Source organism: Micropterus salmoides, unplaced genomic scaffold, assembly GCF_014851395.1.
Source record: "Micropterus salmoides isolate LMB-PRFRI ecotype aquatic unplaced genomic scaffold, ASM1485139v1 Ms_hic_scaffold_1071, whole genome shotgun sequence".
Classification (NCBI taxonomy): Eukaryota; Metazoa; Chordata; class Actinopteri; order Centrarchiformes; family Centrarchidae; genus Micropterus; species Micropterus salmoides.
Genome location: NW_024040121.1, coordinates 1,284 through 14,722, shown reverse-complemented (window position 1 = coordinate 14,722; position 13,439 = coordinate 1,284). Strand labels below are relative to the sequence as shown.

The 13,439-nt window shown below is 42.4% G+C and overlaps 1 protein-coding gene across 1 annotated transcript; it reads right to left on the bottom strand.

Moving 5' to 3' along the window:
* Nucleotides 1–142: 142 nt before the first annotated feature.
* LOC119896806 (anaphase-promoting complex subunit 2-like) lies at nt 143–13,143 on the bottom strand. Its single transcript, XM_038710246.1, is given in 15 exon segments — nt 143–606; nt 713–954; nt 2,070–2,202; nt 5,032–5,235; nt 5,917–5,992; nt 7,465–7,606; nt 7,701–7,879; nt 8,747–8,864; nt 8,985–9,104; nt 9,385–9,592; nt 9,684–9,816; nt 11,072–11,393; nt 11,490–11,706; nt 11,709–11,741; nt 12,796–13,143. Coding segments are annotated over 15 exon segments (2,436 nt in total). The 5' UTR covers nt 12,895–13,143; the 3' UTR covers nt 143–396.
* Between the last annotated feature and the right edge of the window lie 296 nt (nt 13,144–13,439).

The window sequence follows — 13,439 nt, the reverse complement described above, 5'->3', positions numbered from 1 at the left end:
TGCAACAGTGTTGGGGAAGAAATAGGGAAATTGAACTTGTTGAAAGGAAAGTGTTCTGTGTTTCAGACGGCAGATAAACTTGTCACATGTCAGGAAAAATGCTGTGTTGATTCGGTTGATTCAGTTCAGACAAACGCACACAGGACTTTAAAGAGCTTTTATATTTATAATTCATCAGTGTTACATCAGAGTTATCCCCTTCTTTCAGCTACTGATACTTACTTGTGTGTGACGTCCAAATTAATCTGAAAAACGGGGTCAGTCTGCAAAACAACAATTAGCCTTTCTAGTAGGATTCTTTCCCAAAAGCGGAGGAGAACAGGATTTCCCACAGTACATGAATGCAGCGTCACACCTCAGCGTGTCCTCCCTTGTGTTCGCTCTCACGCTCCTCCGTCAGTTGGATTTGGGGAGTCTGTAGACGCCTGTGGAGAAGATCAGCTGATGCTCCCTGACCTTCCTCTGCAGGAAGGCCTCCAGCTCGTTCACATCCATCTCCGTGACGACGGGTCCTGTGGCGACGAACATCCGGAGCATGGAGTGGATGCGCTCCAGCGTCATGCTGTCCAGGTTGGTGAGCATGGCCTGGATGTAGGCCCAGAACAACTGCAGAGATGAAGGATTATGTTTTAAGATGCTTCCTCAGGTGGTCACGTTTCATCTTGTTTACTGTGTTGCGATGTGTTTGTTTGTGTGTGTTTGTTTTGGGCACCTGCAGCTTCTCCTCCCTCTGCTCAGACTGGGTGGTGGTGTTGGAGTCCCTCTCCTCGTCGCTGTCGATCAGCATCACGCCTCTCTCCAGCTTCTCTTTGGACGAGCCCGTCTCCACCACGTAGTAGCGCCCTCCCGCCTCCTCCCTCAGCACGCCGTGCTGCTGCCACAGAGCCAGCTTCCTGTGCACCAGCTCCTTCGGGGCGCCCAGCTTCCCGCTCAGCTCCTCCAGCGTCCATGAACCTGAACAAAAAGGCTACCAGTCAGATCAGTGCTGTCCAGCTCTGATGTGGCCATTTGCCTGTCAACTCGATCGTGTTTTCTCTTCAAACCTGCCAGCAGCTACTCTTTGACAAGTAAAATTCCTTTGTTTTGTTTAGTTTTCCTTTTTTTTATCTTAGCCAATATGCCGCATTCAGTCTTTCATACTGTACAAACGTTTGTGACCGAACTCCTCAGGTCAGGATGGACAGCTGGTTTGAAAGTACACCAGAGTAGAGGAACCACCTCTCAACAGGGTACAACATTTGGCCTCATGTCACAAATGCCAGCTACGATCGTTCAGACTTGACCTTGGGTGACTCTAACGGCGGTCGTTACAGCAGCCAGGAGCACTAATGAACCCGGCGGTGACCATTAGGGCTGGGGCGATTCGTCGACGTAATAGATTACGTAAATATGTCGACTCATTGCATTACGTTGGTCAAAGCGTCGCTGCGTCCGGTGTTATCAGGGATTCCCCCGGACAAGCTCCAGCTACAGGACCTCGCCTTTGACCGTCTAAAGTTTGATTTTAGACAGACACTCGACAACGTGCTGCTCCGTGAGCTCTGTGACCTGGAAACCGCTTCACTGCAGCACAGCTGCTGTCCATGAACACGTGAAGCGAAAGTATCCCGGCGCTCTGACGGCACCACCGCAAATCGTGGGTTACTTTCCGTCTCCACACAAGCGCGGCACATTATGAGCACGAGGACAGGTAGTCCGTTCTTTCTCGCCTTCATGTTAAAAGTAATTTCTGCCCGCTGCTGTCATGGTAACGTAATGTTACAACGTGTGTCATCTAACGTTCAGCCGTTTCATATTTTCTGTTTATTAAATTTTATTCATTGTCATTATTCTAATGTGCTTCATCAGGATGATTGATTAGACATGTTTTTGATATTTATTTATATTTTATTTATTTATAATTGTTAGATTAATTGACTTGAAAAATAATCGTTATGTACAGCCCTAGTGTCCATCACTTTGATAACGACCCCACAGAGGTTAAACAGCAGGGATTAGCCAAAATGTTAAGTTTAAACATAGAATATCTGCAGGAAAACAAACCATAACATGAACTTAAAAGACTGTACTTTTTTCCTGGAAGTGCAGGATGATGGCCGCGTGGATGGGCGAGACGGTGAGATTGGTGAGGGTGCGGTCCTCCAGCTCCACGTCCAGAGTGACTGAGCCCAGGTGGGGCTTCCAGCTCAGCGTCCTCATGGCCTGAAACAGAGAAGACAAGCTGCTGTTAACATCTGTTCACACACAAAAGCTTCGCTCGCACCCGTCAAACTGTTTAGACGTTATATTTACAGACACAAATCAGCGATGACACGTGTAAAGTTTTTTGCCGGCTGATAGAAAAGACTGGGGAGATGTGATATGCAAAATGTTTTAATCCAGACCAGCACAGGAACGGGTGTTTTGTGATGTCTGAAATAATGAAAAATAAATAATAATAATAATAATAATGTACCGAAACAAATAAGCTTTACGCTACGGATGCACTGAAATGAATATTTTTGGCCCAAAGCCGAAACTGAATATAATGAAAATATTTGCCTACTACCAAACAGGTAAATTTTTATACATTTTTATTTTTTACCATTGCATAAATTAAATAGTCAAAATGTGCTTTTTACTCAGTGTCCGGTAAAGTAAATTACATGAGTCCATTTACTTTTAATGGACACATGTAATATGTTTTATACTTTCTGTGAATATAATCCAATTAATCTTATTTCCATCCTGAGTAGAAACCTTATTTTGAAAACCGGACGTTGTCACATGTGTATCCTCGCGCTAAATTCATCAAGTCGGACCCAGTTTGATAAATACTGTTGTATGTGGTTCTCGTACGGCGTAACATGAAGACTTCACAGCCTCTCTTCAGGCAGGACTCTCATACTGCAACACTTGTCTTTGTAAAGAGACAAACTGACAGGATAAAGTCTCTAACCTGCCTGTCAGCTCGAACTGGTCCGTTTCAGTGGATTTACCATAAAGGTTTGAATACGTGTGCACTCCAAATTTAGGTGCGGCTAGCTTAATGGCCTTCTCATAAACAAGTGACAGAAACACTCAAAGCGGGTCAGACCTTTTCTAAGAAGTCAGCCACAGATGGAGTGGATGTGCTGGGAGACAATTCAGGAGGACACTTTAAAATGCTTCCACACTGCCGACATGTTGATGTAATTGGTCAGTAAAATTTATGCGGTCTTTTGACTTATTAGACCGAACACCGAAAGTGCTTTTAGTGCTATTTTCGTCTGATTAATTTCGGTGGCTGAATATTCGGTGCATCCCTACTATACATAAGACGAGTCAGACAGCGGGGTGTGAGGTTTTTGGAAATAAAAGTACAAATAAGGAAAAATAATAAAGATTTCAAGGACAATATTTACTACAGAAGGAAGAGTTGCATTCATGAGCTGCCCTGTGGTTGTCTCAAAATTTAATCCAGATAACAAGAAATTAGCAAACACGTAAACTGAAAACAATCCGATGTGCGACTAGTTGTTTCTTACATTTAAAATGTTGCCGTCAACTCTAAAACCTCAGCTGTCGTAGAGCCCTTGAATGCACTGCAACTGTTAACGCAGGGAATCATCAGAGGCTTTACGATACGATGTTATCACGATGCAATGCATTATTGCGATTTTCTGCAATATGCGGTTTTACCTTTTTTTCCAACTTCACATTATGTCTACAAAGAAAAACTTTGTCAAAATCTGTTTTATCTAAAAAGATAAATTGCTCTGTTTGATTGTCTCACTTTCACTGGAGCTGACTTAACATTTGCGTTACCATCATCTTCTCAGTTATTTACTTTCATACAACACTATCTTTCTCCATTGTGCCCTCCTCCTTAAAAAATCCGTCTAGCATTTGATTTAAATGCGGACGGTGCCTTCCTGATTTCTTTCTCTGATGCCGCCATCTTTATTTTACTCACTTCCTCCTGCACGCTGACTGAAAAAGCTATTTATTTTATTTCCCTCATGTGCAATTTATATAATAAAAGATTGATTGGCGTTGGGGCTGAGCAATAAATAAATAACTATAGTTATATGGACAAAATAACAATATAACAAATGTTAATTAATTAATTTAAATAAGCACTAAAGTGGAGGAAAAGGGAATGAAATACGATTTTACTTAATTTTAGTTGTGCATATTTGTTGAAAAAGAATTTATCAAATGTTTTGAATGCTCTGCCTCAGATTTGTTAATTAATCCACTGCATCAAGTGTTTGTTCTGACCACAATTAACAATCTGGTTTCTTCAACCATCACTCAGGAGCAAAAATCACAGTATTGCAGTATTGCCATGAAAAATATTGCAATTCTATCGTGCACTGATTTTTTTTACCCCACCCCTAATACCTATAACACAAAATAAAAGGTGATGACATGTTGACTGATTAATTTGCTGCATCTTCATGCAATATTATTTTAAAACTCTTTTTGAACGTACTACTCAAAAACAGATGTGAGTTAAACTGTGGAACACCTTGGACTATGAACTGAAGTGCTGCAAAAGTGTTTGTAAATTTAAGAATTTGTATAAGAAAAAAAATACAGGAATGTTGCAAGAAAAATTATGATAAATAGGCAGAAGAAAAAAAAAGATTTAAAAATGATGATAATTAAGTGTAAAGATAGGTATTACTGAAAATGTATGGTGATTGGGAATGGACTGGGGCTGATCCATTCATAAAGCAGCTGTTTTTCTGTTTCTTTTGATGTGCACAAAAAGCGACAGGTACTACAAGATTTTTCTTCTTCCTGTTCCTTTTTTTTTTTCGTTCATGGAAAAAAAATAAAAATATATGTGTTTATTGTTGGTCTGAAAAAAGAAAGCCGAACAAAATGTTGTAAAACGGCATGAACGAAATAAATAAATACATTTAAAAAAAAACTTAATTTCAGCAATTGACTAAAAAGCGATCGCAATTCTAAACCAAAAAATCTAAAACATGCCCTCCCTGGTGCAACCGTGCCCTCCAAACAAAACCAACAGATTGGTGTTAAGCAGCAGGTGAGCTCCACCTTGAGCTTCTCGTAGCGGTGCGTGTAGGCCTCCATCGCCTGGCAGACGAGCGGAGGGAGTTCCAGCTTCTCCTCCTTCAGCGGAGGCCAGAACTCAGAGGACAGGATGATGGACGACAGCGACAGCGGCGGCTGCTCCTCCTCGCTCAGCCTCGATTCCTCCTCGCGGATGTTACTGTTGATCCTCCGAGAGTCCGCCATGTCCTGGACAGGAGGCGGAAGGAAGGAATGTGTGAGTAGGGCATTAATCTAGCTAAACTCAACTAAAATAGAGAAGCAGTGTTCAGTTTTTGTGTCCCATCTGTGTCCCATGCATCTGGAACAAAGACTAATTCATTCATTTGTCAATGCCTTTTATGTTTTATGTAAAGCATTTTAAATGTGCTTTACTAATAAACTTCCATCCATCTTCAACCACTTATCCAGGGTCGGGTCGCGGGGGCTCCAGCAGGGGACCCCAAACCTATGATTCTTTTAAACTTGCCTTGTTTTACTATTTTTTAGATTAACCGATCAATGCTTGGGTCACAATTTCCCAGACATTTAATATGTCTGAACTGAACTGTTTCACGGGGACTGTCCATCCATCGTCAACCTGGAGCCAATCCCAGCTTACATTGGGCGAAAGGCGGGGTACACATAGACAAACAACCACTCACACTCACATCCACACCTAAGGACAATTTTGGAGACACCAATTAACCTAGGCTGCATGTCTTTGGATGGTGGGAGGAATCCGGACACGGGGAGAACACGCAAACGCCACAAAGAAATACCAGGGGAACTGGGGTTTGAATCCACGACCTTCTTGCTGTGAGGCGACAGTGCACCACTGCATCGGCCTTTCATGGGGACTAATGTGACATCGTGTCAGACGGTGTTTACCTTCAGCATGACCTCGCAGTAATGCATGTGAGACTCCCCAAACCTGAGCTTCAGCAGCTCCACGTTACGAATCTCCCTGCAAACACACAACGGAGGACAGAACGTCAGACGATGACATTTTGGACACAGCATAGGTGACCACAATCAGACACAAAATATAAAGCTCAACTCACCATTATACAGCTTTTACTTAGTTAGTTGAGTTATTTTAATTACCCGTTTACACATTGTAAGTACTTTGATAGACATTCAAGTCATAATCACTGTAGGAGTCAGTATGGGCAATGTTGTTCACTCCTTTTTGGTTGCCTACGGTTGTTGGGTCACTTGGTGGTGGTAGCAATTTGGGATATCACCTGATCACCAGTTAGCTTGGAGGAGAAAGGGGGGGGGTGATAGGGGAAAGCCTAAGTTTTGGTGACTCCAGTTCACCTTGTTTATTGCATTTTATGGACTTTATTGCTGTTGGATGCTTGTTTAATATACCTGTGAACTGTTTGGACCTTGTGGATGTTGATGATTCTTGGACAGTCAGCAGCCCATCGGGCAGGTAAGTCTCCCAACTCTCTGGGCAATTTACTTTTTTTTTTGAAAGAGGTGGTATTCTGCTCATTTCCAGGTTCAAAATCTTATTTAGGGGCTGAACCAGAACAGGTTTACATTTTTGTCAGACTGCACGTTGCTGCAGCTCCTCTTTTCACCCTGTTGAAGGCTTCGTTTTAGCTATGGAGTGATACATCTTGTCTCTAAATGATCTTTGTTGGCAGTTGCACATGCGCAGTTCCTAGTTACGGACTACTAGCCAATCAGAAGCAGAGAAGGGCAGGTCAGCGAGAAGCCGGTAAACAGCTTCAATTCAGCTACATGTTGCCGACCAGCTTGGCAACATGGACTGGAGCGAGAGTTCCAGAGTGGTGAGTTATTAATCTGTAACAAAAGTATCTTTCATCCATAAAGTTTTAACTGAGCTTTGGGCTTTTTCACTGTTAAACCAACCTGTTAAATGCACAAAAAAGGTAAGGTAGAGGGAAAAAGGCAAAAAGCATAATACCATCTCTTTAAGACAGTGGCCTAAAATGAATGCAAAAAAAAACACGGATGTCTCACGTCAGCTAAAGTTCTGCATTCAAGGCAATTAAACCCAAATTTAATGGTTAGGGCGCAGTACTGTTAGTGCACAGAATAGTCACATGACCAACTCTGTAGTCGTACAGCTGGGAAAGTCCTAAACATGGGAATATTTACTATCTCTCCCAACATAACGTGAACGCAGCACCAGAATCTGATTAGATGTTTCTTACAGGGACTCTTATTTGAATTCTCTGTGACTGTAGACTTGCGTATATTTTACTTTCTTCAATTTGTCAGCATTTTCTACCACATTGTCTTGTTGGTTCGGCTTCGTGAAGGTGCAGGAGATGAAAATGCTCCAACCCTGAACAGCTGAGGAAACCGGCCTGCTCTGCTCCATGACTCTCTATGGTGTCTCTTTGTGTATTTGATTATATGCATGGAGAGTATAGAAAAGAAACCCTGAACCTTTTGTACCTGGCAGTGTTGTAGTTGAGTTGGTGCAACAGTCTGTCGGCCAGCACGGCTCTGTATTCATCTATGAAGATGTCCTTGCTGCCGTAGATACTGACCAGCAGGCTGATGATGTCCGACGATCGACGCTTCGAGCCCATCTTATCTGGAAAAAAACACCAGACTCTCAGTAAAACACAAACCCAAACAGCGGATCATGAATATAGGCTGTAGCAATAACAAGTCATATGTTTACTGACCGGGGACGGCGTCGGTGGGGTCTGGAGTCCAGTCCTCTGGGTCGTTGCCTTCTTCGTCGCTGTCCTGCATCTCCAGAGTCACCGGGTCTCCTCTGGACAGCTCGGAGGCCAAGTCTGTGCAGCCCTCAGCGTCTCCTGTCAAGCCGGCTACAATCTGCCTCACTGTGTCCTCCCGAGTCCTTAAACACACCACAGAAGCTTCAACAAAACTCAACTCTAGTAGTGATTAAAATAATGGTTATAAAAAGTAGCAGCTTCCTTATTTTATCCGTTTTGTTTTTATCGACTCTCTTCGTTGTCAAGTTTCAAGCTGCATATTTTATTTTTCATTCATTTGTGCCGTTAAGTGCTCCATAATCTTTGTTTAAATAAAGTTTGTTACCAACTGATGTCAAACTACAAACAACTCAGAGATATCAGCAAGAAAACATTTAGACTTCATATCAAGCAGGATTATAGAAACGTTATCCTACTGTAAAAGTTCAATTAAAAGCTAAGTCCCACCAGCGGCCTGTTGTGGCTACAGGTTTGACAAATAAACGCAGGGCTCGATTAGAAGCCTGCTCTGCTTTTTATAGAAGTTCATATGGATGCATAAAACCTCTGAAAGCCCACCAGGTCGCCTGCTTGAAATGCATCTAAGATGCTTAGATCACGCTTACAAGATAAGTCAGATTCAGTCGTTAGTATATATTACATATTGCTGTATAATAGTTTATTTTACGAGAACGATGAGAACCAAAGTATAATTCATTCAGATTTACTGGCATGAGACATTAAACGAGAGATGAAAAAGAAGTTGTGACTCGGTAGCCTCCTTTTTATTAAGTAATATTCCTGCTAATTAAAATTAACAATTTGATAGCAGCCAATTTCACATCTTTGCTGAGCAAAGAGTTTTGTGTGAAATGAATTAAAGGCCTGTCCCAAATACAGGTGAGTTCAGAGATTAAACTCACCTTGGCTGTTATTTGAATTTTTACGGTATATTGAAAATAATGTTTTAAAAAACAAGTATATACAGTATTAAGTATATGTTGACTCACCTCAGGTACTTGCGGATTGGTTGGCAGGCAACCTGCAGGATGACCATGGATGGGTCCAGCTCTCTGAGGGCCTTGATGGCGGAGATGTAAACCGTGAGGATGTCAGACGTGTGAACTCCTGAAAGTGGACGGTACGACAAATACTGAGGATAATTAAATCTCAATTCAACATCTTGCTGTGCTGTGTTACTACTTAAACAAATGCTGCGCTGTCCTCGGCCCCCGGCGGCCGACTCACCTGGATGCAGCAGACGGCTCTCAAAAGCAGATTTGAGTGAGGTGAGGAGCTGCTGTCTCTGGTTGGTTCTTTCCAGACAAAACTTCAGATCTTCAATGGCAGCTTTAGATTCTGGGAAATCTGAGAGAGAGGTGAAACGTGAAAATAATCCCATGAAAATCAGGCAGCCAATAGCATTTCTGCTCTTAACTCAACTACAGTTACATGATTTTGGGTGGACAAGTCACCCGCCTGCAGGCTCATCTCTGTGCAGGACGTATTTAGCCTAGCTTAGCACAAAGACTAGAAGCAGATGGAAACTTCTAGCCTAGCACTGTCAAATGTGAAAATATACTCCTTCCAAAATTTAGGCATTTTACTTGAAGACAAAATCTTCAGGACACGCCGTCTTCTCTCTCACCTCTGATAATACTGAAGAGCTCCTCGATCCTCATGTTGACGTAGATCCTGCAGAAGAACTGGTGCATGTGGCATCTCCACTGCTTCAGGACGGAGCTGGTGGCGTGGCCCGTCTGGACGCTGGGAACACCGGGAGCAGATACCAGACCGTCTCCGTCCGCTTCGCTTGCAAACACTTTGCTCAGCCAGCCCAGCACCAGCTCCAGCCACTGCTCACAAGAAACGCAACGTGCTTAAAATAACAAAGACGCCACGCAGTTAAGCGTTTTGTGATCACGGACAGACGGACGGATGTTTTACCTTCTGGAACTCCAGCAGGAAAGAGCGTTCGTATTCTCCCCTGCAGTGCTGCTCCATTCGCTGCTCGATGAGCCTGTGGAGGATGGAGGTGACGGCCTCGGAGCTGACCCACTCCAGCAACTGTAGTTTGGAACTACAACCGCATAAAAATGAAAAATAACCTTCAACCAGTCATCCTCATATGAAGTACATACATAACATGTACCTAGTGCTGGGCAATAAAACAATATGGTCTACAACGATAAAAAAATCTTTTGTATTTTCACAAATAGAATTAAGGTTTCACAAATCTGAAATGATGATTTAAAGAAACTTTAGCCTCTCTGTAATAACCTAGTCCAGTTTGACAGCTCTAGGAATAGTGGTTTTTGATTTGGACCTGGTTTAAGTTGGTCTACATGCAAAAAACCAACAACATATAAATCATCGTATACGATATGAAACTTTTTAGGGAGTATTTGAGGCATGCAGTGAGGCTCTCTGATGGGTTTAATAGTTTCTGGAAGGAGCTCCAGAAAGAGATCATGCTGTGAGACACACACTGGAGAAATATTTATTACTCCATTTATTGTTATTTTGTTTGGTTTAAGGAGAGGAAACACTCTGAGTGTAAGATGTTACATGTAAAAATATAAATGCAAACTGGTTCAAACTGGGTGACCTTAAATAACCAAATAATGTTGTCTACTATCAAATTAAATTCAATATTTTCATGGATAGTTTATTAAATCACTTTTCTGTTCATATAGCTTACTCTGATTTTAGCTAATTCGACTCCTTTGTTATGTAAGTGTAATTTTATTCTTATAGTAATCTGAATGTTATTGCAACATGCAGCTGTCTGTTTTGGTTTTATGTAACCTTGTGGTTGCTATTCTCACAGTTAATTTTAAAGCTTGTTTAATCTAATTCAGATCTCTGGTTTTGGTCTCCACTCCTGCCAGAAATATGTATCTGGCTCTTTAGCTGCTAAATGCGCCACTTTCATCGCCTGCTGACGTGCTGAGCAGGTCGTGTACAGTGTTTATCAGTTGGTTTATCAGAGCTTTTCTGCAGCTGGCCTGCAACACTGAGATGAACCAGACAGTAAATGTTGCGGCAAAACCAAACCGAAGGTCTAAAAGAGGCTAAAACTCTGAGGGGAAACTGCAGTTAGTGATAAATCTTTGTGGGTTCATCGCTCTGACTAACCCACTTTTATTACACATAAGTTATTTGATCAACTGTTAATATAAAAGTATGGATTAGTGCAGCAGAGGGTATTGACAAAAGACGAATAGCACCCCATTATAGATATTGGATAAGTTATAAATTAAAAAGATTACTAACGGGTGTGTGGAAACAGTTTGAAAATGGTCAGCAGGATGTTATTTTCACTGTTCACTCACAGTATGTGGCTAAACTCCTGCAGTTGCTCCAGGGCCTCCTGACACCAGCACTGCTGTGTCGGGACCCCGCATCCCCGACAGACCCCTCTCTCCGGGCCGTCTGGAACCTCGGCCCCGTCTTCTGCCTCCCCCACCTGGTTCATATAGACAGAGAAGGTCCTGCTGTAAAACTCCAGCACTCGCTCTTGGAGAACAGGGGAGGGGGAGAAGAGGAGGAGGGCCCTGATGATGGTGAAGGCCCGCTCCTGGAGGCCCTTTGGCCCCGGGCCACAGAGACTGCCACGGCCCTCGTCTTGCCACGTCCCCAGCCTCTCCAAACCACCTAAGAAGAGGAAGAGGGGGTGTTTGAATATTGTTGATGTAAACAAAGAAAACCAGCAGTGAACTTAGCGACGCATAACATTTTTTCTCTACTTGCCCAGGAAAGGTTCCAGCCGGCCCAACAGAGTCTGGAAGGCGGTGAGGAGAACCCAGGCCCTGCCTCTCTCCTCCAGCTCGTTCTCCGGCTGTTTGAGTCCGGACCAGAACTCGGGAACCACAGAGGAGGACAAACGCATCTGTAGAGTCTCCAGCAGCCAGCTACCCAGCAGCCGGCCCAGACCCTGACTGCACAGCAGGGCCAATGATTCAGAGAGAGGTCCTGCTCCGTCACCGAGCAGCCAGGAGACATCTTCAGAAGAAAAGCAGGACACTTAAAACTAAAAAAGCTTGTCAGCGCTTGGGTTGGTGGACAAAAAATTTAATGTAGACACTATTTCTAGATTTATGTCTTGTTTCTTACATCAGTATCTATAAGTCTACAATAAGACAATATTGGTTGATCTGATTTTGCGTAGTTTCCTGTCAGACAACTCAGTCAGTACTCAGAAAAATAAAATAAAAACAGATACAAATGTTCCTTTACACCCACGGAAATTAATGCCCTAAATTTGCACTGAGCTTGAGCTGCTGCTCAAAAACGATAGATTGTTGAGGCTACCTTTTAACTCTTTGAGTACTTTTAGACGAACAAAAGAGGTTGTATATAACGGCTGTCCTTGTCTTTGTTTATGCCTCATGTAGGTTTGTTTTAACCCTATAGCAAATCAAATTTCCCCTTGTGGGACAATAAAGATTGAACTTGAACTAGTTTCCTGACAGACAACTCAGTCAGTACTCAAAAGATATATTGAAATGTGGTCTTCAGTTCTCAACAGAGGCCCCTTTATAGTTACTTTTAATTCTCCACAGCTGGTCTCTGTTCTACAAGCCTGGATTACCAAAAAAATGCACACAGGATAGAAAATGGTTGGTGACACTTTTCAAAGTGCGTTTGCCAGGGATGGATTAGAGTTGACTTTAACTCCAGACCTGGACTGACTCAGACTGAACTGTCCTTGGTCTTGGACTCTTTTATTCAAGTCTACTGGTCTTGAATACAGTATTGTACAGTATAAGTTTATCAGGAGGAGACTGACAACTTGAATGAATTGTTAGCTAACAGCTAAGTTAGCTAACAGAGTAGAACACAGACAGATAAAAATAAGTCGAAGACAGCGTTATATGTATGCCGAATTTAACCGAATACCCCTACTAATTCTTTCGCTGTCCTACATCATGTCCAACTGGGTATGAACCATTGCTACAAGCAAGAAAACATAAAATCATAAAATATTTGAATGGAATTCGGCGCATTCGCTTCACTCCATGTTCGCGTCTTGAGTCCACTGATAGAGCCTACTTACCAAAGCAGCAGTGACAGTCTCCCAAGCATCGGATACCCCTAGTTGTGATGCAGGTCCCGATGTTTCTGCTGACTCCGAGTCCATCACCATCTCCTCCATTTTTTAAGACTTTCCTCACAAATGACGAACTAACGTTAGCTTGTGTGAATTAAACATTTAAATCTCTGATTGTTTCTGCCGTGTTATAACATCACACGCGTCTATGTGCAAGTAACGTTACGCATTATGTCTTAGATGCGTTTATATTAATGTATAAAAACTGTTCATATCAGTAAAAACATTCTGTTGTTACTTTGAAATAACATTGCGGGTTCTTGCTTGTGTATCGCGGGTCTTCTTCTTCGTCGACTTTTTACAATGAGTTTCCGGCAAACTGTGGCCAACTCTGCCCTCTACAGTGAAACAGATCAAAAACCACTACCTAGAGCTGTCAAATCCAGACTAGATTAATTAGATTAATACAGAGAGGCTAAAGTTTCTTTAAAATATCATTTCAGATTTGTGAAACCTTTATTCTGCTTGTAAAAATGCATAAAAGGATGAATTATATGTTGTTGTTCTTAAAACCAGGTCCAGATCAAAAACCACTATTCCTAGAGCTGTCAAACTGGACTAGATATTACAGAGAGGCTAAAGTTTCTTTA